This window comes from Macrotis lagotis, chromosome 3, assembly GCF_037893015.1.
Source record: "Macrotis lagotis isolate mMagLag1 chromosome 3, bilby.v1.9.chrom.fasta, whole genome shotgun sequence".
NCBI classification, from domain to species: Eukaryota; Metazoa; Chordata; class Mammalia; order Peramelemorphia; family Peramelidae; genus Macrotis; species Macrotis lagotis.
Window position 1 is genome coordinate 293645469 of NC_133660.1, and position 23609 is coordinate 293669077.

The following is a 23609-nucleotide window of genomic DNA, read 5'->3' on the forward strand; positions in this document are numbered from 1 at the left end:
AGCACACCAGTCCTGGAGTCAGGAGGACCCAAGTTCAAATTCGACCTCAGACACTTAATAATTACCTAAGGCAAGGCACTTAACCCCATTGCCTTAAATAATTTATTTAAATTAAAAAAGAAACTAGACAATTTCCATGATATATCATTTCCTTTTATGATGAATCTGACTCTGCCTGCTCAAGAGAAATGAGTGTCCACAGTATAGTGGTTAAGAATATAGGTTCTTGCGGGGTAGCTAGGTGGCATAGTGGATAAAGCACTGGCCATGGTGTCAGGAGTACCTGGGTTCAAATCCGGTCTCAGACACTTAATAATCACCTAGCTGTGTGGCCTTAGGCAAGCCACTTAACCCCATTTGCCTTACAAAAACCTAAAAAAAAAGAATATAGGTTCTTGGATCAGGTGATCTGGGTTCAAATTTTACCTGTGACACTTAAAAGCTCTCTGAACTGGAAAAAAAAATGTCATTTGTGCTTGGATCTCTGCTTATCCACTTGTAAGAGAAGAGGGAGAGGACAGCATATGAGTAACTTCTGGTTTCCATTCCAGTTCTGTCAATAAAGGTTTCATTTCTCAGGTGCCTATGAAGGGGATATAGGTTGGTTTTGTTTTTATTTTTTATTTTATTTTTTATTTTCCCCCTCTTAAGGGACCACAAAGTCTGTTCTAGCACATAGACAACTGGACTAAGGGTTTGGAGAGGGGGCCTTGAAGGTCATATTCATAAGTGTATCTAATGAAGGGTCACAAAGATCCTGCCTGAAGAGCTCCAGTGATAGGGAAATCCCTCCCTCTGGAAGCAGAACATGCCAAACTGGAGAACGTTCCAATTATATGGAAGTCTCATTTTTTTTCCCCTTTCTACATGCTAAAACTTGCTTCTTTGCTGAACCTCCCACAACCTAAATCATCTTCCCTATTGTTTCACATTCTACCAAAAGAAAGCAAGGGAAAAAAAGACTAATTAGTAGTAAAAGCACTGCTCTAGAGACAGAGAACAACCCAGTACAAATTCTGCATTGGACATTGAATATTCATTTGCCCTTTGGCAGATAATTTCATCCTCTGATCTTCAGGTCCCTCAGGTGTAAAATAAGGGTGGGTGGAGAAACTAGATGGCTTCTGAGGTCCTTTCTAGTAGATCTGTGATCCTACAAACCCATAATTCTCCTAACATGTGGCAGCCTTCAAAATACTGGAAGACAGCAATCATAGAAATTCCCTGGATTGATTTTTATAGTAACACTTTTAAACAGGCACTTTTTCCTCATTTTTTCCAATCAGAACATTAAAATGACAGTTAAAGTGTTTTGCCTAATGTCACCCAGTAATAGAGCTGACCTCTAAACAAGACCATTCCACTCTGTATACACAACTCTGCACACTACCATGTTGGTAAATAAAATGAAGATTATTCAAGGAGAAATAGTATTCGGTGTCATGAAAAGATAGTCATTAGTTGTAGGAACGAAAGAGAACAGAAAACAGCTGGCATTTTAAAATGTTTAATTCAGAGGCAGCATGAACAGTTTGCTAGTCTTGGAAAAAAGATGGGGGTTCAAATGGCACCTATCGTGTCACTAGCTTAGTGATCCTAAGCAAGTCACTTCTAGACTTTTGGGTCATTTCAGTTGTGTCCAATGCTTCACTGACCCCTAAATGGGATCAGGGCCTTTGGCAATTTCTTAGGATTCATCTATTGAATCATAGTTAGATTGAACTTTGAGTTGGTAGAAGAAAGGTCACACTAGGCATTACCACCAATAATGAAAACATGGATTCTTCATGTACCTGTTTAATAGAACAATTAGAAAAAAGATGAATTATATGCTTATTGGGAAAGATCCTAGAGAGTTACTCTGTTAAGGATTACCGGTAGAATGCACAAGATGAGATAGACGAGGAAAATATATTATATGAAGTTTAAGAAAAAGGGTGTCTGGGGCTGTGTGATGCTAAAATATCTCTAAATTTAAAAACTTAATGCAAGGATCTGTGTTTTGATGAGAATGAGCTTTCCTTTCGCCAGTGTACCACTTCAGGGCTCAATAGACAGTCTTTGAGGGTTGTCAAACCTGAAAACTGGTTGAGACTAATATGATTAAAAATTGTTTTATACCTGGGCTGGTCATCAGACATTAACTTACTGGCCATAACACAATGCGCTCAAAACTTTTGATTTTTCTTGGAGGCTGCCATGTCGTTGTTAGTTTTTTTTCCTTTCTACTGCCATACCTCTGAGAAGTCATGGTCACGTTCATGTCAAGGTAAAGCTCCTGCCCAGGCAAAAACACAAAAAATAGTCATTCCTCCAAAGAGTTCACACTCTAATGGGGAAGAGAAGATGCATGAAGTGTAAAAAAAATGTTAATTCCAAAGGGAATCTCCTTCCTGGGGAGATAGGGAAGTCTTCCTGCAGAAAGTGGAATTTGAGGGGAGTTTTAAATGAAACCAAAGATGTCAAGACTATATGAAGATAGGAGGTAGGAGAGAATTCCAGGGAAATGGGACAACTTATTCAAAAGCATCAAAAATGTGTGGATGACTTTTAATGGAGTTTAGCTACAGATGAGAGAAGAGACAAAGGACAATATCTAGGGCAAGGAGATGATGTGAGAGTTTTTATTTTTAAGGATGGGAGAGACTTTAATGGGTGTCATCTTATCTCATTAATTATAACGATAATAGAATATTGGAGGTAGAAAAATATGCAAAAAGTCTTGATCAGAGTCAGGAAGACATAGGCTCAATCCTTCCTCAAATATATACTATTTGTTTAACCCTGGACAAGTTGTAATTTTTCTCAGCCTTAATTTCTTCATCTGTAAAATGATTTTAATTGAAAAATAAAAGTGCTTTTCAAATCTTAAAAAGTCACATATTTATTAGAGTTTTATCATAATTATGGAAACACCAGGAATAAAAATTGAATATAATTAATATGTTAATATAAATTCTATATTAATATATAAATATATAACCTGTCTTCCCCGACTTCAAATCCAGTGTCATCCTGCCATGCTACTCCTTGTAGGGAATCTGATAGAATCACTCTCCTAAAATGTCAGATTTGAAAGGGACCTTGGAACATGGAGTAGGGAATTTTAAAGCCAGGAATCAATAGAATGCTAGAGATGCAAAGGACATCAGATAATGTAACAAGGAACGCCAGTACTAGGAGAGAAACTTAGAAGTAGAAATAGTATGTAAGAGCTGTAAGGAAAATGTTAGTCCCTCAAGTACTCCACCTGCCTCATCACTTATAGCTTTCTTCAATCTCAGTTTCTTCATCTGTAAAATGGGGAGAATAAGAACAGCTACCTCACAGGAGAATCAGAGGCATTAAATGAGGTAACCTATGTGAAGCAGTTTATAAAAATTGAAATGTTATACAAATGCTAATTATTATTCCTGCTGTTATTACTATCATACTATAGTTGGACATATTGAGGTTCAGAGAAGGCAACAACTTCTCTAAGGAGCCCTTGAAAGTGTCATAAACTTCTAAAATTCTTTCATGCTATTTTTTTCCAGGCAATCTAGTAACAAGGCTTCTCTGCTTGTCTGTTTCTTTTTTGGCAGCTGAGATGTCTCCTCCCAGTATTCTTCATCTCAACCAGTCTGGCCCCACTGAGTTTGTGTTCAGAGTATTAACCACTTCCCCCAAGATCCAGGTCCTCCTTTTCTGTTTCTTCCTTCTCCTCTATATAATGATACTCTGTGGTAATGGTGCCATCATTGGGGTTGTGTGTGCTTGTAGCTCCCTCCATACACCCATGTACTTCTTCCTGTCCAACCTGTCTTGGCTAGAAATCTGTTATGTCACTACTTCTGTACCCCTGATGCTCTCTAACATCTTTGGAGCTCAGAAGCCAATCTCACTGGCAGGCTGTGGGGCCCAGATGTTGTTTTTTCTCACTTTCGGTGGTACTGACTGTTTCCTACTGGCCGTCATAGCATATGACCGCTATGTGGCCATTTGCCAGCCCCTGCATTATGCCCTCATCATGACCCAGCAGTTATGCAACCAGATGGCAGTTGGCTCCCTAGTCCTGTCAATGTCCCTTACACTGCCACTCACAGCCCTGGTCTGTTCCCTTCCCTTCTGTGGATATCACCAAGAGATCAATCACTTCCTCTGTGATATCCCGCCTGTCCTAAGACTAGCCTGTGAGGATACCCACATCCATCAGGCTGTTCTATATATGGCGAGTGTCTTTGTGTTGGTCATTCCCTTCCTACTCATCTGCATCTCCTATGTTTTCATTGCCATCACCATCTTGCGTATCAGCTCAGCAGAAGGGCGCTGGAGGACCTTCTCCACCTGCTCCTCCCATCTCACTATGGTCCTGCTGCAATATGGCTGTAGCGGCATGGTCTACTTGCGTCCTAGGTCCAGCACTTCAGAGGACGAGGACTGGCGTTTTGCCATGGTTTATACCTTTGCCACTCCTCTGCTTAATCCCCTCATTTATACCCTTCAGAACAAAGATGTCAAAGAAGCTCTGAAAAAATCTGTGAGCTGCAAAGCAGGGTGAATGTCTTTTGGCGGTGAAGAAAATAAGACTCTTTTCAAAATGTGAGTCCTATACAGAGCTTCCTATAATTTCTAGGTTTCTTCGATTCATACTTAGTCAACATTTTTTATTATTACATCTAAGTCAAGTTGCTCTTTTAGGTATATTTAGACATTTTTTATAGTTATACCTTCCTTTCACAGTCCCTATTCCAGTGCATTTAGGGATCGTACGATAAGCAAATCACAGACTTTAGTTCAATCTCTAAACAACTTGGTTATGACCTATAAATAACTGCTCAAGCTAAAATTTGAATCATCCTTTTTTGTTGCTTGGGGGTATTTCTACTGAGAGGGGGTCAAAAAGAAGCATTTATTGAAGGTTTACTATATTTCAAACCCTATGCTAAGTCTTAGGGATACAAAAAAGGCAAAAGACAAAGGGATTTCACAATGGAATGCAAGAGACAACTTGCACAAAATTATGGACAAACAAGTTATAGGTAGAATACATTACAAAGAATCAACATGGAGCAAGCACTAGCATTAAGTGGGATTGCAGAAGATGAGACTCTCAGGGAAGGAATCTATGGAAACCAAGAGGCAGAGATGAAGAGAAAGAGAATTTCAGGCATGGAGAACAGCAGTGAAAATATAATGTTACGGCGAAGCAAGGGGACACACTGGATTAGAGCACCAGCCCTGAAGTCAGAAGAAGCTGAGTTCAAATTCATCTCAGTCACTTGATACTTACTAGTTGTATGACCTTGGGCAAGTCACTTAGCCTCATTGCAAAAGAGAAAGAAGGAAAGAAAGAAAGAAAGAAAGAAAGAAAGAAAGAAAGAAAGAAAGAAAGAAAGAAAGAAAGAAAGAAAATACATTGTTAGAAGCTGAAATATTTCTCCTGAGGAACAGCAAAGAGACTAGTATCCCTGGAACAAAACAGAGGTCATTGCAAGAGAGTAAAGTATAAAAAGAATGAAAAATTAGTGGGTATCTTTTCAAGGACTTTAAATGCCCAAAGATTATGTATTTAATCCTAGAGGTATTGGTATAATAGAAAATATAAATATTTACCACTTCACGATTTTCCTCTAGAATAGGAAACTTCAATAATAATCTCTAAGTGGAGAACATCTATTATGACATTTTTAACAATAACGTATGTCTTAGCTAATTCTAATAGACCAGTATTCTGGCTTCCCACTATTGACAGAATTATCAACTAATTTCCAATGAGGTGTGAACTCCTACAATAAAGAAGAAATACTATTTCTCATTTCTTCTATCACATTATAATTATGAAATATTTAATTGAATTTTCTTTTTCCTTTCCATTTAAATTGTTGTAATATATATATATATATATATATATATTTATTTAATTATACCTACATACTTCCGTAGATATATATATATATTTCTATATGAATATATGCAAATGAGGTTGACTATACTGCATGTTTAATTCACATTTAGACTGTGGCAAGTATCCTTGTAAGACTAAAAACCAAAACTGTAGGATTATAATGTATTCTACAATTGCATATTTTAGTAATGGTTGCATAGTATATTTTAGTATATATTATAAACTATAGTATAGTTGTAAAGTATATTTTAGTATATAGTATATTTAGTAATAGTTGTAGTATTATGTTCTAAGTATCTAATTGTCAGATAATATGTATATTATATCCATTGTTGAGCAGGTATACCCCATAACCTTACAACCATCTTTATATGGATGATGTGGTATAAAATGCTAGTAGTATAAAAGTGCTAGTTTTGTACTCAGGACCTGAGTTCAAATTTAGTTGCTCTTCTTACATAAATGACTTTTTTCCTCTAGGCCTAGCTTCTCCATATGTAAAATATTGGATGTTCAATAAGTGATCTCCAATTCAAAACCCTATGATAATAGTAATCGTATATCTTCATTGCCATCTGGAGTCTGAATATTAGTTCTGGTTATATAGCAGGCCAGTGGGTCCCAGACAGACAACCAAGCCTAGACTTCTTCAAACTGCTTTGGACAGTTCAAGGAATCAGTGACTGTAAGGTTTTATATTAAATTAGCTAGACAAAACTGGAGCCTCATACCAGTTTTGGGAAAACAGACTTCAGGTTCTTTTGATTCTTGAATACAATAAATAATATCTAACATTTATATAGCAGGAAAATACTTATCATTTCACAAAATCAAGATTTAGAGCTACAGGGGATCTTAAAGACCTTAAGTTTCATCTTCTCTCTTCCCCTACCCATTTTACAGATCAGGAAATTGAAATTAGAAAGGGTTAGATTGCTTTCTCAGCACTCTGCAGCTAATTCTCTCCATATCTATATACTAATTTAAGTCAATTAAAGTATTTTCCTTGCATTGTTTCTTCACAAAAACCATATAAGGTAGATCCTTTGAGCATTATCATTCTTATTTTTAACCATGAAAAAAACAATGGCACAATTGAATAACTTACCCTGAAGACAGAGTTGGTGTCAGAGGCAACATTTGAATCCATATCTTCCAAGGCTAATATTACATCCAGATGCTACACATCATGACTGATAATCCACAGATTTCCTGCCCCACTAGCCTGATATTTAAATAAAACTTGGCATCAGGCATAGTTTGATGATCACCAGTAATATGCAATACAGATGCCAGATCCTCCTGTAGATACCCAAAGAGAGAGGACAGGCTATATAATTAACTGATCAGTGCTTCCAACTGGCTTTTTCTACATATCCTCATCCCCTTTTCCACAAGGAGAAAGGAAACTTAGCCCAAAAGTTATCAATGACTCACTTTTCTGTCCCCACTCCTAACTCCCATGAAACTCTATGAATGAAACAGAGATGTCTGGCCTCCTTCATGGAGATAGTGTTTCCACAAGAATTAATGGGGGTTAGACTTCAAACAAGAATATAATAACACTAAACTTTGCAGGAAGTTCACAAAGTTAGTTCATTTCCATCCATTTTTTCACAAATATACATTCCAGCCTTCATTGCACCTTAGGACTTTGCATCCAAATCTAGATAAAAAGATATATTTCAACAAAAAACTCAACACTCTTGTGTTTCATGCACTATCACCTTACTGAATCACAATCTTATTGCTCTCTTCAATCAGTGGATGGATAGCCATTTTATTTTTAATATTTTACTTTTCCAATTACAGATAAAAACAGTATTTAAAATTCATTTTTTACAATTTTGAATTCTGCATTTTCTTTCTATCTTCCCTCCATTTGCTTGATAAGGCAAGTAATTTGCTAAAGGTTTTCACATGCAGTCATCCAAAATCCATTTACAGATTGTTCATGCTCTGAAAGAAAATATAGTCCAAAGAAAAAAGGAAATGTTTTATAACTTTTTGTGCATTTGCATTCAGATTCTATCAGTTCTTTCTCTGGAGGTAGATAGTATTTTTCATCAGAAACACTCTGGAACTCTCTTGGAGCATTGTATTTCTATGAGTAACTAGGAGTTTATTATGCAGTATTGCTATCACCATGTACAATGTTCTCTTGGTTCTGCTCATTTCACCTTGAATCAGTTCAGGTCAGTCATTTCAAGTTTTCCTAAGAGCATCCCACTTGTCATTTCTTATAGCACAGAAGTATTTCATCACAGTCATATACCTCAATTTATTCAGCCAGTCCCCAATTGTTGAGCATCTTTCAATTTCTAATGCTTAGACACCACAAAAAGAACTGTCAGAAATATTTTTGCACAAATAGGTCCTTTTCATTTTCCTTTTTTTCCTTTAAATGATAAACCTAGAAGTGGTTTTGCTGGCTCAAGGGTCTACATGGTTTTATAGCCCTTTGGGCATAGTTCAAAATTACTCTCCAGAATAGTTGTATCAGTTCACAACTCTACTAAAAGGGCATTCATGTCTCAATTTTCCCACATTCCCTACAGTTTTTGTCATTTTCCTTTTCTTTAATTTTAGCCAGTCTGATAGATTTCTATTCAATACAGAATTGTCTTAATTTGCATTTATTTGGCCAATAGTTATTTAGAGCATCTTTTAAGTGACTTCTTTGAGTTTTATTAAATTCATCTGAAAATTGTTCATTTCCTTTAATTATCAATTTGGGAATCACTTGTATTCTTATAAATTTGACTTAGTTCTTTATATATTTGACTTATATTTGATATATGATATATATTTGACTTTTATTTGACCAACTGTGTCTTCTCTCCATCTATTTTTCTCTCTGACTCTGTCTCTGTCTCTATCTTTATCCTTCTGTCTCTGTGTCTCTGCCTCTTTCTGTCTCATTCCATCTCTCTGTCTCTGTCTCTCTCTCTCTCCCTCTGTCTGTGTATGTCTATCTCTATCTTTCTCCCCACCTCTGTCTCTTTCTCTCACCCTCCCTGTCTCTTTCTTTCCATCCTGTCCATCCTTAACATCATTTTGCTTCTAGCTACTGTCTCCACTAATACACCCTCCATTTTGTCAGTTCCCCTTTCCAAATATTGTCTTATCCTCTTACCCTCCTACTTGCCTATATGGTAAAATAGATTTCTATATGCATCTGAGTTTGTATTTTATTTCCTTTTTAGTCAGTTCCAATGATAGTAAGATTCATACATTTCTAGTCAAACTTCATCTATCCCTCCATTATAAGAGTTCCTTTATGTTTCTTTTACATGAGATCATTTATCCCAATATACTTCTCCCTTCCATCTTCTCCTAGGGCATTCCTGTTTCTCATCCTTTAAGTCTATTTATTTCAGATACCATCTCATCTTATTTAACTCACATTCATGTCCTCTATGCATACCCCTAGCTATCATAATAATGACAAAGTTTTTAGAAGTTACAAGTATCATCTTCCCATGTAGGAATGAAAACAGTTTAGCCTTATTGAATTCTTTATAATTTCTCTTTCCTCTTACCTTCTCTTACCTTTTTATACTTCTCCAGATTCTTGTATTTGAAAGTCAAATTTTCCATTAAACTCTAGTCTTTTCATTGGGAATACTTGTTTGTCTCCCTAGCTCCTTTGCCCTCTGAAATATCATATTCCAAAACTTCTGATCCTTTAATATAGAAGCTGCTAAATCTTTTTTATGATCTTGATGATTCCATGTTATTGCTGAAGTTCTTCAAGTTTTTAGGTCTTACAAGATGGTATGACCTAAGAGATGAGTTTTTCTTGGCTTATATTTTGGTCTGTGAATTAACCACAAGCCGGCTTTTCCCACCTGAAATTGTAATCAAACTGCACACTCTCTTGTATCCACAAACTCTGGTGTGATATACCCCTCCCTGCCTGGATCTGTGATTCAGGTCTTTGACCTGAATCTATATATGGACAATACAACAGTCCTGAATCCCAGAGAAGGGAATCTGTAATCTTTTGTAGACCCATTGTTGCACCCCTTACTGTGGCTGAGAGTTCTGGAAGCCACTGATGCTTACCTCTGAGATGCAACAGACTACTGGCGGGCCAGGGAATTGTCTACTTGGTGCTGAGCTTCTCATTCCATGAACTTCTCACTCAAATTGACTCCCACCCAGGGGTGACAGAGCTTTCTTACTGACCTAAGCTGTCTTGTGCTAGAAAATTGCTTCATCCTGTCCTTTTGTTTTGAAGCATTATTTTAATGTTGTTTAGAGAGGAATTTGGAACAATTCAGATAGTCCCCACTTTATTTTTTCTCTTGTCTTGGTTCTGCCCCACTCCATGAGCTGTAGAATCTATTCTTACTAAAATATAGATGAACTAATGAATTCCCTTCCAACCACAAAATTATATTTATTTTCAAGTTAATAGCAGTCTTCATACCTTTATTATAAAAGGTAATATTACGCACAGTAAAGTATAGAGGAATTCAGCTTTTTTCTGTGCAGTTGTATCAAACTCTTTGGCTCCCTATTAGAAATTTTCTTGGCAAAGATAGAGGAGTGGTTTACCATTACCTTCTCCAGTTTATTTACAGATGAAAATCAAGGTAAATAGGGTCAAATAACTTATATAAAGTCATACAGCTAGTAAGTATCTGAGGCCAGATTTGAACGCAGGAAAATGAGACTAACTGATTTCAGGCCCAGTATTTTATCTACTGTACTACTTTGCTGAGCCCAAAGTTTGGCATGACTATCTACCTTTTTTTCTCTTTTTCTCCCCTCTCCTTTTCTAATTCCTTTCTTTATCCTCTTTCTTCTCTCATCTCTTCCACCTACTCTTCTTCTGTTTCTCTATTATTTTCTCCATCTTTCCCATTAAAAAGAGAATAGGGCAGCTAGGTGGTGCAGTGGATAGAACACCAGCCCTGGAGTCAGGAGTACCTGAGTTCAAATCCTGCCTCAGTCACTTAATAATTACCTAGCTTTGGGGCCTTGGGCAAGCCACTTAACCCCATTGTCTTGCAAAAAGTAAAAGAAAAAACCAAACAAACAAAAAGAGGAGAATAGGTAAACACAAGCTAAACAGATTTTAAATGTAAAATCATGTTCATGTGGTCTTATTCTTTTCTTAGTTTTCAATGGAGTTCAGATAGAATCAATGCTAGAATGCCATTATCTTGCCATTCATATATAATGAATAATTTTAAGGTTATTGCACAAGTGGATGCAATTAAGGGTTGTCACTGATAAAAATATTAAACTAAAACCACTTGCTTTGTAGGCCCATTGAAAGTATTTCCAAGAAAACTCCAATAGCAGAGAAGATAATAGAAATGTTATGTATTTCTATGTTCACATGAACTATATTTCTTCTCCTCAATCTCCATATCTGTGAAACTTTTCATTCAATGTATTTGGTAGATCATTAATATTTGGAATGTGAATATATTTTTTAAAAAAATCTTCTTAAATATGATTAGAAAAATCCAGGAAATTGAAGGTAAAATTTTGATCAGTAATAATCCAAAATTTCAGTACAATTGAATAATTGATTCTGAAAGGTAACTTAGGGTCTGTATTTTCAATATAGGGATTTGTTACTTTAACAGATTCATTAGAGATACCTTCTGGCTTTTCTGGCCACTAGATTCAGTAGGTTCTTAAGTTTTGCATTGTAAACTGAAAGGAGAATGATAAATCCAGACTACATAAGAATAGCATTTCTTCAGTTTCTGGGATCAATGACTTAATCCCGAATACTCTAATAAAATTCCTTTCTAAAAAACAAATCGATATGATTCAGATATTTGGTAATTTCCTAGGCGAGATATGAATGATTAATGTTACATAAATGCTGCACATAGAAGAACCCAATTCCATTTGGGATCTAAATTGTCCCATAATCTCTATACAAAGTTAAATCACTTTCAAATCCAACAGCATCTATCTTTTCTACCATTAGCTAAAGTGGTATCAATCTACTCCAAAACATAAGTTTTAATAATATTATATTATCATAATTACTGTTATTATTAATAGTGTTGCCTTTTTGGTAACCATGGATCCACTGATGATCTATGAGACTGGACAAATTGCTTGAATGTCTCAGTTTTCTCATCTGTAAAATAATATTGTATTCAGTTACCTCTAAGGTCCCTTCTGGTCATTAATCTAAGTACTTATATTTCCATGCATGGCTTCATGGAGCAAAATTTGTAACAATGATTTAAAATTGAAAAGAGGCACATCTATAATTATGTCCCACCCAAACAGTTTCCTATTTTGCATATATTTGCATATGAGAATGCATATGCATATCTCTTATGATAAAAATGCAAGTTTCTTGAGTGAAAGAACATGTTTCTCTTTATCTTTTGCATGCACCAGCACCTAGCAAAGTGCCTAATAAATGAGGGTTGCTTGATTCAGTTCTATAGGCTTTATGTAACAAAAAAGTATCCTCAAAATAAGAACCAAGATTGAACATTGAATAGAATTCACTTCTTAATTAGCTGAACTGTGTTCCCTGATCAACTCTTTGGAAATTTATTTTTGGTTTGTTTTTTTTCCTTGCATTCAGCTATTTCAAATTCCTATGTATTATTTTGTTAATTTGTCGGATTTTTTTTTAATTTTGTAGGTAATTATCCATTCCCCCTGGAGTTATGAAAGCTGAGTTTGAGAATTGATAATTACCAGCTATCTGATCATGAGCAAATAACTTCACCTCTGAACCTCAGTTTCATTATATATAAATTGGTGATCAAAATACTGAGATTAAGATGAGCAGAAACAAAAGAAGAGCATTCCAAAGATAAAAACCTTTGAAGGCTGAAGGACTACAATGTATAAGATAGAAAAACCATAAAAAAACGAGGAGAATGATAATGAAGTATTCTATCTGCCTCTTGACAGAGGTATTGGGCTCAAAATGACCAACACAGGAATGTTTTTTGTACATAGATAGAGATAGAAATAGAGATGGAGATGGAGATAGAGATAGAAGGAGATGGAGATGGAGATGGAGATAGAGATGTGTGTATTGTGTATGTATATTTATCTGTATGTTTTTTGGAAGACTTGTTATTCTTTTTTTCAACGTGGGGAGTGGGAAAGGGAGGGGAAAATACATGAATTCATCTTAATTTAAAAAACAAATACTTTCATTTCCCAATGGAAATCAAATGAAACCAAAAAATTAAAGTATGTGTTAGCCCTAAGGTAATAAAGAATTCTGACTGTTTCACCCTAATGGGAGGTTTTCTCAAGAGGGATTGTGAATTGATTAGTATTATTATCAGCTCCATTTCAAAGTGCTGTTACTTTGTGAGGTTCCAACCAAACTAGAGGAATGACTGGTTTTGCCTTGTCTCTGCCTGCCTCTCCTCATTCACACAAGCCTACTTCCCATCCTACATATAATTCAACTCATCATCCTCTTTAGTTGTTGAATTCTCTTTCTTGAAACCTAATTCAAGCTGCACCTCCTTTAGGAAAATCTTCCCTGGGGCAAATTGGTGGTGCAGTGGATAGACCACCAGCCTCAGACACTTAAAAATTACCTAGCTGTGTGACTTGGATAAGTCACTTAAACCCAATGCCTTACCTAAAAAAGAAAGAAAATCCTCCCAGATTGCCTTATTTGTCATGAGCTCTCTCATCAAATTTTCTTAGTGAACTTTGTCTATTTCAATGATCCCTATTTCATGCTAGCTTGGATCATTTTCACTTGGGTACATGGTATGCCCAATTCCCCATAATCCATTAATTCTCTGTGTAACTTTTTTCATCTGTGTATTTCCCAATTCCTACCTCTGTACTTTAGACACAATAGACACAATTTATGTGGAAATCTAAATTTGTAGAATTACGAAAGAGAAAACTGAAATCAGAAAGGTCAAATCACCTGCTGAGGATCACAGTTGTATTAGAACTGGGTTGATCCCAGGGATCCTGACTTTAAACCCTTGTTTCTTTCCTCTTAAGTCTCAAGCAGGAGAAACAACTCAGCCTTCCTACTAATGGAAGGGTCTAGTATCATCCTCCTTCCTCTTCCTTCATGTATTCAGAGTAAATGGTCTGGTGCTTGGAAATGGCCTTGGATTCACTTCAGATTTCAAACATGCAGCCCACGTATTCCAATACTGCTGAATATAACCCAAACCAGATTAAAAAGTAATTGAGAAAGATACAAAAAAAAATCAGAATACAATAGAACATAACTAATGTTAATATGATGTTTTCTAAGTCAGGATATAACTCTCAGGGATCCTTAAATAAACTTTAGTGAGCTCACTTCTATTTCACTTTACCAACTTCGATCTACTCTAACACCCTCATGTTACAGATAAGGAAATAGAGGTCAAGAAAAGCTAAGGGAGGTGTGCAAAACCATCTGGAAAAATTCATAAATTTAGTAGAATTTATTAAGTGCCTACTGTGTTTGAAAAATTATGCAAAGTACTGAAAATGCAAAGAAGGGCAAATTACAGTCCTCCTCTCAAGGAACTCATAGTCTAATGGCAAAGACATTTGAAGAACTATATACAATATGAAACATAGAGGATCAACATGGGGTAATGAGAGAGGGAAGGCACTAACATTATGGAGACTTAGAAAAGTATTCTTTCAGAAGTTGGAACACTGAAAACCTGAAGGAAGTAGGAAAGTCAGGAGACAGAGATGGGGATGGAGAGCATTCCAGGCAGAACAGTTAGGGGGGACTTCCCATGAAAATGCTTAAAACTGGAAGATGGATTGACATGTGTGAAGAATAGTTTCATTGATGTTCTTCAATTTTGGAATGGCTTAACAAATTGCGGTGTATGTATGTCATGGAACACTATTGTTCTATTAGAAGCCAAGAAGGATGATGATTCAGGGAAGCCTGGAGGGTTTTCCATGAACTGATGCTAAGTGACATGAACAGAACCAGAAAAACATTCTACAGCCTAATAGCAACATGGAGGAGATGATCAAACTTGATGGACTTGCTCATTCGATCAGTGCAACAACCAGGGACAATATTGGGATATCTGTAATGGAGAATACCATCTGTATCCAGAGAAAGAATTATGGACTTTGAACAAAGACCAAAGACTATTACCCTCAAATTAGAAAAAAAATGTTATGTTATTATGTAATTTTGCTATCTCATACTTTGTTTTTCTTCCTTAAAGATATGATTTCTCTGTCGACACATCCAACTAAGATCAATGTATAACATGAAAACAATATAAAGACTAACAGAAGTCCTTCTATGGGGGGAGGGAAGCAAGAATGGGGGGATAATTGTAAAAATCAAAATAAATAAACTCTTTCTTAAAAAAAGAATAGTTTCACTGGCCTGAAGAGTAGATGGAGGAGTGTAAAGATGTAAGATGACTGGAAAGGTTGGGGGAGAGGGAAAGGTTGTGAGGGTCTTTGAAAAACAAACAGAAGATTTTCTACTGGATCCTAGAGGTAAATGAGAGCTGCTGTTGCTTATTGAATGGGAGAAGGGCATGACATCATCAGAACTGTACTTTGAGAAAATCAGTGTGATAGCTGAAGGGACAATGGATTTAAAATGGGAATAGTAGGGAGGATCAATACCCAGGTACAAATCCAATGTTTCTTTTTTTTTCACTGTCCCAAACTGTCACCCTTATAGGATCATGGATTTTACCATTAGAAGACACTTTAGGAACCATATTGTCTAAATATCTCATTTTATAGATGAAGAAGCTGAGAGATAATGAGGGTTTGTCATGTTCCCTTATATTAGCCCTAACACATTACATCAAAAGACTCAACCACTCCCTGTCAAATAAGAAATGAGCATAATCTGGCATGACATCAGAAAGTAAACTCTTTAAGACAGAATCTAAACCTTAATTCATTTGACAATCTGATAACATGTTTAATAAAAGTTGGTTCAAAAGATGACCCACTAAGAGCTTATACCTGGGACCCACTCCTTGTCTATATAACCAGAGGAGTTTAGAAATTTGTCCCAGGGTTAGACAGTTTATTCAATGGCTGAGTTGAGATTTTAGTCTTAGTGTCCTGATTCCCGATATGATCTCTTGCCACGTGGGGATAAACCCCATGCTTTTACTAATTACCACTATTAAGATATCCTGGAACATGGCCTCAAGAAGTCCCTGATGGAATGGAGGGTAGGACAGAAGGATGATAGTCCCTCATATAGGCCCCCAGATAACAGTGTGGCTCCACACAGAAGACAAAAAAAGAGGGTTTAAGTGCCCATTAATGTTGTCTCTGATTCACTTTAAAAGAATCCACTGGAAAACCTGTGCTTCAATAAATCATTCCCCTGAGAGAATACTCAAAGAAGACATTAAGCAACCCTGCCTAAGTAGCCAGGGCCGCACTAAGAATGGAGGTACAGGAATTTGTGCTTATCAGGGTATATAATTTGGGGATACCCTGGACTGTACCTAGAAAATATCTGTGATATCCCTAATATCCCTTCATACACCAAAGCTGTTGATGTTCTAAGGGTCTCAGGTAATGAAGGGCATCCAAGTCTTTCCCCATTTTCAGCTGAATGAAATCCAGTCAGAAAACTGAGGCATGGAACTGAAGCACCAGCCAAGGTCTCCTCATTCCAGAAAACCCTGCTTCCTTGGAAAGCCATGGGTCCTCACTCCATTGGACTCAAAGAAAAGAAGTCGAAGGAAATAGATGAATTTTCAAGAGGATTGAAGTCAAAACATTCTATGTCCAAGACATTCTTTGGATGAGAGCCTTTTGCTAAATGGCTCATGGAGTCAGAGGCATTGATGGTGGTAAGGAATAAGACTTTTTAAAATTTTATTTAGCTGTGTAGCTAAGGATCATAATTTTCAGGTTGGATAGAACCTTAAAGAGCCTCCAAGACTTTTTAACTTTTCTTAGTATTGTGTTCCCTTTTCGCTGTCCCCTGAAATTAATGGTGTTCTGACTCCCCAAAATCATATTTTTAAATTTATCAAATACAGTAACTAGGAATACAACAGAAAATGCTTATATTAAATGCTATTGAAATAAGAAAAAAACGAGTCCTGGATCTCAAGCTAAGAACAAGATATCTAACCCAACCCTCCTCTTTTTAATGAGAAGTCTGAGGTCTAGAGAGAAGTGATTTTCTGTGCAAGGATGAAATTGAGACCAATATCTTCTATCTGCAAAGCTGAAATCCTGCCCACTAGACTAAGCTTTTTCTGGCTTTATCACCTAAAAAGAATCCATCAAATATTCTACTTGATCCTTGTGCAAGAAGAATTCCATAGATGTCCTGTAGTAATCAAATTCAGTTGAATAGTTTAATAATTCTGCACACCTAAAAGCTAGACTAATGCTGGTTACCAGTGATGATGTTGTTGTTATGAGGTGATAGATATCTTTCAACTCATTCCTAATTACTTTCTCATTTTAAAAGGATGCTGAGGGCCAGGACCACTGACTTACCTGCCTAAAGTCAAAAAAATGGTTCACAGCCAGAATTGGGTGCCAAGTCTTTCTACTATCCCACCCTGCAGCTGTTTGATAGGTGCTTCTTGTCTCTTCAAGTACAGGAAAATTGATGGCATTTAAGTCAAGTGAATAGTGTAAAAGAAACCTTTAAGTGGGATTCAGGACCTCTCAGTTCTATACCCTAGCCCAGCTGTCAATTGGCTATATCACTTAGCCTTTCTGTGCTTTAGAGTTTTTTCCCCTAAAAAATGAGAAAATTGGACATTATGTCTAAGCTACTCTTCATTCTGTGAAATTCAGTGTGCATAGTAGGCACTTAATGCATGCTTGCTCCTTTGGTTTTGCCTCTGCTGCTTTCTATGTTCTGTGTTCCAATGTGTCTTTCAGGGCTATCCTCTAGAGTCCTTCCCAGCTCAGATGTTATTTGACTCACAATCCTCAGGACAGGACCTTCTTGGTATCCAATGCAGCACCACAATTGTGGGCATAAAGTAAACATCCAATAAATATCAAGGATTCAGCGGACAACTCTTCAGGTAATATGGACAGCTCCTATAAGAGTTTCAACCTCTAGCTATAATATTACATTCAACTGTGAAGAGGTAGCTAGCATAGTCTAAATAGTTAAGTCAAGTTGTACTAAAGAGAAAACTAATTCTCTCAAAACAGGACTGAGAACACTTGTGTCACATTAAGGTGCCTAAAAACTCGATTCTTCTTAGAAGGGTCAAAAACCAGAGTGCCCAGTCCTTGTCCAGATAATAATTCAAGGATCTTTGATCTTATAAAATCCCCACAATTAGAGAGTTGAAACTCTGAAGGGACTTTAGAAATCATCTCGTCCAACCCCTTCATTTATAAATGAGGAAACTCATGCAGATTTTAAATTTGTACTCACATTCTCTTAATCTAAATGCAGAGTTCTTTGCTCTGACACCATGCTGAGGAGGGAAATAAGCTCTAGAGATTCAGATGAAATACCAGACATCCCTTTCAACCTGTGACATTTTTGCCTATATCCTGTCATAAAACTCTCTAGAGAAAACCTGTCCAGTGCAGAGGTCTTTGTACAGTTCCTGGATATCAGTTTATTATCCAGCATGTCTTCCTAATTCTCAATAAATTCTAAATTGATGAATTCTTAGTGGGAAGGAGAAATATCCCATGTTCTCCATAGTTCTTTGACATCACTACTTATTCAGATTCAGGGAATCGTTGTTGATGCCAAAGTTTCAGTTAAATCGGTTCATTTCAACAATTATTCACCAAGTTTTCCCTACATGTCCATCACCAAGGATTTGCATCAAGCCACTGCTTTATCTCCTGGAAGAAGAGGTGGGAGATTGGCCAAAATATCCAGTGGTTTTTGAAGAAAACTTAAAAAGGATGGAGAATGCATTCCTCATTTCTAAGCAGAGGTACAGGGACTGAGAGAAAGGAAGCAATTTGCCCAAAGTCATTGAGCTGGTTAGGAACAGAGTTGAGATTTTTTGCCCAATGTTCCTGGATGCAATATCGAAGGTATAGGACAGTCCTTTAGGGTGTAGTTTTTTTTTAAAAAGCCACAAATATCACTTGCCCACTGCAATAATTGATGGAATTGAAGTTTTCCTTTTTATGTCTCATGTATTACATGTAAGGGAGCCTGATTTTCCTTAAAAAAGAATTTAGCTGATGTTCTTTCAAGTTTTATTTACACACCATCATCATTATTTCTCAATGACTTCCCCTTGTTGCAAATTAAAAGTTTATTCAAGTCTAAAATTATTTATATGTATGAAAACACAAATCTCATTGAACCCAATTATTTACCATGTATGGTGAAAATTTGACACAATGCTTCACTATGAAGTCCTTCAGTGTTATTTAATATAATGAATGGCAGAGAAGCCATGACACATAGAAGTGAGAAGAGGGAGAATATTCCAGGATTAGGGGAATAGCAAAAGAAAAATGCTCAATTTAGGGAGGTGAAGTATCTTTTGTAAAGAACACAAAGGAGGAAGATGTCACTGGAACCCAGAACATGTGGGAATCTATAATGTATATGAAGACTTTAAAGGGAAGAAGAAATAAAGATAAAACTATTGTTTTTAAAAAATGGAAGATTTCATATTTAATTCTGGAGACAATTGAAACTCATAAGAGCTGAGTGAAGGGAAGGTAAATGTCTCATGAATGAAATTAAACTTTAGAAAGATCACTTTGGAAGCTGAGTGCAGGATGAGTACAAGTGGGAAGAGATTTATTGCAATTAAATCAGCTTACACACTACTGCAGCAGCCTAAGAAGATGGGAACCTGTACCATGCTAGCAACAGAGTCTGAGGAAGAAAGAGAGCATAAGAAAGAGATGTTATGAAGTAGAAATGAAACATGGCAAATAATTGGATATAGGGAGGGAGGGAAAATGAGGAGTTCTTGATAACATTGACTTTGGAAACCCAAATGACTGTGAGGATGCTAATGTCCTCCATAGTAATAGAAAACTTAGATCTATACATCCTAATGGAAGAGCTCTCATCATTTAGAAGAGACCTACATGGTTCCAAGCACATGCTGTTTCCATCCTTCCAAAGTTCAAAAATGGTGTTATCAATATTATGGGAGTAAACACTCAATGGGACCATATGGATAACCCATTCCAACCTCATCATATCATATAGATATGAATCCTGGGAAGGCAATGTGTGTTTTCCAGTATGACATATCTGGTAATAAATAGAAAAGAATCCAAGAATCAGGTCTATAAGCTCCTAGCTATGTGGTTACTTCAATGAAATATGACAATTGTATTCAAGAAATGAAAGGATTGTCATTGTACAAAAGGACCCTGGGACCAGAGGACGCCTACCTGTGAGTCTCAAGTGTTTTTAACATGGGTATTTGGCTAACTTTATATCAAAGTTGAGTGGCAACAGAATAAAGAGCTGAATCTGGAGGCAGGAAGACCTGAGTAGAAAGCCCACAAAAGGCACATAAACTGTGTGTTCCTAGGCGAGTTACTTAACCTCTACCTGCTTCATATATCTAAAAGAATGGGAAAAATTATGACATCTAACTGCCAGGGTTTTGTGAGGACAAAATGAGATATTTACAAAATTCTTGACGAACCTTAAGGTGTTTGCTTTATTATGAACATCACCATTATTGTAATCATTATCAAATCTGGATTATCTTCAAAAGCACTGTGTGTGGGCAAATATCCCTGGTTTAAAGGGATTCCTCTATGTTTGCTCTAACTTCCCAGGAAACTTGTTTTGAGAAATCTAATCAATGTTTATTGACTCATTATCAATGGGAAATATAGTGGATGGTGGTTCATGACCAAGGTTAATAGAAACCCCAGCACCCTCACGACGACTCCTAGAACCTTGGAGAAAGAAGAGGTTGGCTACTGCCTACAGTTCCAAGCTTCCACGGTGAGTTGAAGTTGGTAGATGGAGGTCAAGAATAGAAAAGTATCAGGTATTCTTCTTTCTCCTGCCTCCCATATTTCTCCCTCCTCGTCTTCTTTCCATCTGTTTCTGTGTCTTCCTCTGCTTCACCCTTCTAGGCCTATGTGCAGAATCTGACTGCACTGGTCTTAGAGTCAGGAGAACTAGACTGAAATCATGCCTACACAATTTCCTAGTTAGACAGTCTTCACCAGAGCACCAAATCTTCTCTCATAATTTTCTCTGCAAAATGGAAAAAGTCTGTTTAGAATATTTTCTTTTTCCTATTTTCCTTCTAAGAATATTCACCTGGTCACTTTTAGAGGAAAAACACATGGTGACTTTTATATAGATTTTTTTTTATTTCAAAAATTTAGGTGACTATTGATCTGAAGACAGAATGAATCAAATTATACACTTGTGGAATTCAAAGATCAGAAATACTATATCAAGTGTTTTGAGATATAGGTGACATGAGGAGACACTACTGGTAGCAGGAGTCATTGGCTAGTATGTCCTAAGCCAACATCGTATTGATTCTATAGCCATTAGACCACATCCTACAGGATGCTGGTCCAAATGAATTAGAGGTATTTTTCAAAGTACATTGACCACATCACCCCTGGAAGTAATCTGGGTGGGTATGACTGTAAAGAAAAGGTGTCAGGACTTAGAAGGTATCATTGAATGACTTAAATTTTCTACTTGGCTTCCTCAGAACCTTTTTCAATTTAATTGGAGTTGACTTTCCCAACGGACTTTTCTTGTGCATGTTGTGTGTGTGCATGCATATGTCTATGTGTGGGGTAGAGACTGATGGGGGAGGAGAGGTCCTTGGGTTGCAAAGGGAATAGTTTGGACCAACTACTCTAAATGTCTGGTCTAAATTCTTCAAAGACTCCATTGTACAGAAAAGAGCATATACATCTTGGTTTCAGAAGAGGGTTTTTTCCTAATTTCTGTCTTTCCTATTAAAAACAAATTAATAGGGGTGGCTAGGTGGTGAAGTGGATAAAGCACCAGCCCTGGAGTCAGGAGTACCTGGGTTCAAATCTGGTCTCAGACACTTAATAATTACCTAGCTGTGTGGCCTTGGGCAAGCCACTTAACCCCATTTGCCTTGCAAAAAAAAACAAATTAATATCCCCTGCCTAATTAATATTGAGAAGATCCTTTAGAATGTGAGTTCATAATTATTGATGCTAAAGGTTAAACTAGTCAAGGTAACTCTTAGAAGTCTATTTACTGACCTCTTTAGACTCAACTTCCCTTTTCTGTGGACCCAACTTGTAGGGTTTTGCTCTGATAATATCAACTATTAGATCATAAAAGAAAGAGAACAACATGGAGGTCACCAAATATCAACCCTTCCACAAATCAATGGAATTGAGGACAAAAGAGATAAAATTGCTTCAGACAAAAGATTCTTAATAAATGCTGAAATTTCAAAATATTATCAGTCTATGACATTGGAAACATAGTTGAGAATTCTGATATTATCAAGGAAATAATATTAGGGGCTTGATTTTCTATTTTTCTTTGATAGGTGACATGTCTCCTTCTGATACTATTCATCTCAACCAATCTGGGTCCACGGAGTTTGTATTCCAAATGTTCACCTCTTCCCCCAACATTCAGACTCTCCTCTTCTGCTTCTTCCTTTTTCTCTATATAATGATTATCTGTGGGAATTCTGCCATTATATGGACTATTTATATAAACACCAACCTGCATACACCCATGTACTTCTTTCTTTCCAACCTTTCTTTCCTGGAGATCTGTTACACCACTACATTGATACCATTGATGCTCGCCAACATCATGGGAAAGAGGAAGCCCATCCCATTTGCTGCTTGTGCAACCCAGTTGTTCTTTTTTGGCACCCTTGGTAGCACTGATTGCTTCCTTTTGGCTGTCATGGCATATGACCGTTATGTGGCCATCTGTCATCCCCTGCAATACACTCTCATTATGACCCCACAATTGTGTACTCAAATGGTGGCTGGTTGCCTGGGCCTAGCCCTCTTCCTTTCCCTGCCATTCACAGCATTGGTCTTTAACCTGCCCTTCTGTGGACATATCTTAGAAATCAACCACTTCTTCTGTGATGCACCACCTGTGCTATACTTGGTCTGTGCTGACACTCGTGTGGCACAAGCTGTCCTTTATGTGATCAGCATCCTTGTCCTGGCCACCCCCTTCCTGCTCATCTGCATTTCTTATGTCTTCATTGCCATCACCATCTTGCGCATCCCCTCAGCTGAGGGTCGCCAGAGAGCCTTCTCCACCTGCTCTTCCCATCTCACTGTGGTCCTGTTACAATATGGCTGTGGTAGTATGGTCTACTTTCGGCCTCCATCAAGCACCCCTGCAGATGAGGATCGGTATCTTGCCTTAGTCTACACCTTTGTCACTCCCCTTCTCAACCCCATCATTTATACCTTAAGGAACAAGGATGTCAAAAATGCTCTGAAAAAAGCCATGAGCAAAAAGGCAGCCTCTGAGAATCTATGAAGGAAGAAAAAGGCTGATAAGAAACAACTCCAATGCATAATTTTCTACAATTTATACTTCTTTGCATTCTTCTGTTTCATAGTATTTGCTTAATAAAGGTTTGTCAACTGACTGATTAATTAGCACTCATATCACCATTGTCTTTTTTTGAGGCTCTCTACCTAGGAGAGCAAATGGGGATTAAAAGGAAAATGTTTATGAACAACCTTAGCCACTTTTAAAATGACACACCATGCTCCCTGTATATCCCTTATTGTAGCAATTGCCTAGTCAGAAAATTTCTGTTAGAACAATGATTTAAAGTTGTATGGTGCC

At 36.9% G+C, this 23609-nt stretch overlaps 2 protein-coding genes across 2 annotated transcripts; both read left to right on the forward strand.

The window, feature by feature from the left end:
- The first annotated feature begins 3571 nt into the window (after window positions 1–3571).
- LOC141519513 (olfactory receptor 10Q1-like) lies at window positions 3572–4540 on the forward strand. The gene has a single exon (XM_074231736.1). It carries the CDS (start codon window positions 3590–3592, stop codon window positions 4538–4540), a length of 951 nt encoding a protein of 316 aa, XP_074087837.1. The 5' UTR covers window positions 3572–3589.
- A 17791-nt stretch (window positions 4541–22331) lies between these two features.
- On the forward strand, window positions 22332–23294 carry LOC141516722 (olfactory receptor 10Q1-like). Its single transcript, XM_074227715.1, has one exon. It carries the CDS (start codon window positions 22332–22334, stop codon window positions 23292–23294), a length of 963 nt encoding a protein of 320 aa, XP_074083816.1.
- The last annotated feature ends 315 nt before the right edge of the window (window positions 23295–23609 follow it).

Coding starts and splice junctions, on each gene's coding strand:
- LOC141519513 (XM_074231736.1), top strand. CDS start 3,590: ATGTCTCCTCCCAGTATTCTTCATCTCAACCAGTCTGGCCCCACTGAG.
- LOC141516722 (XM_074227715.1), top strand. CDS start 22,332: ATGTCTCCTTCTGATACTATTCATCTCAACCAATCTGGGTCCACGGAG.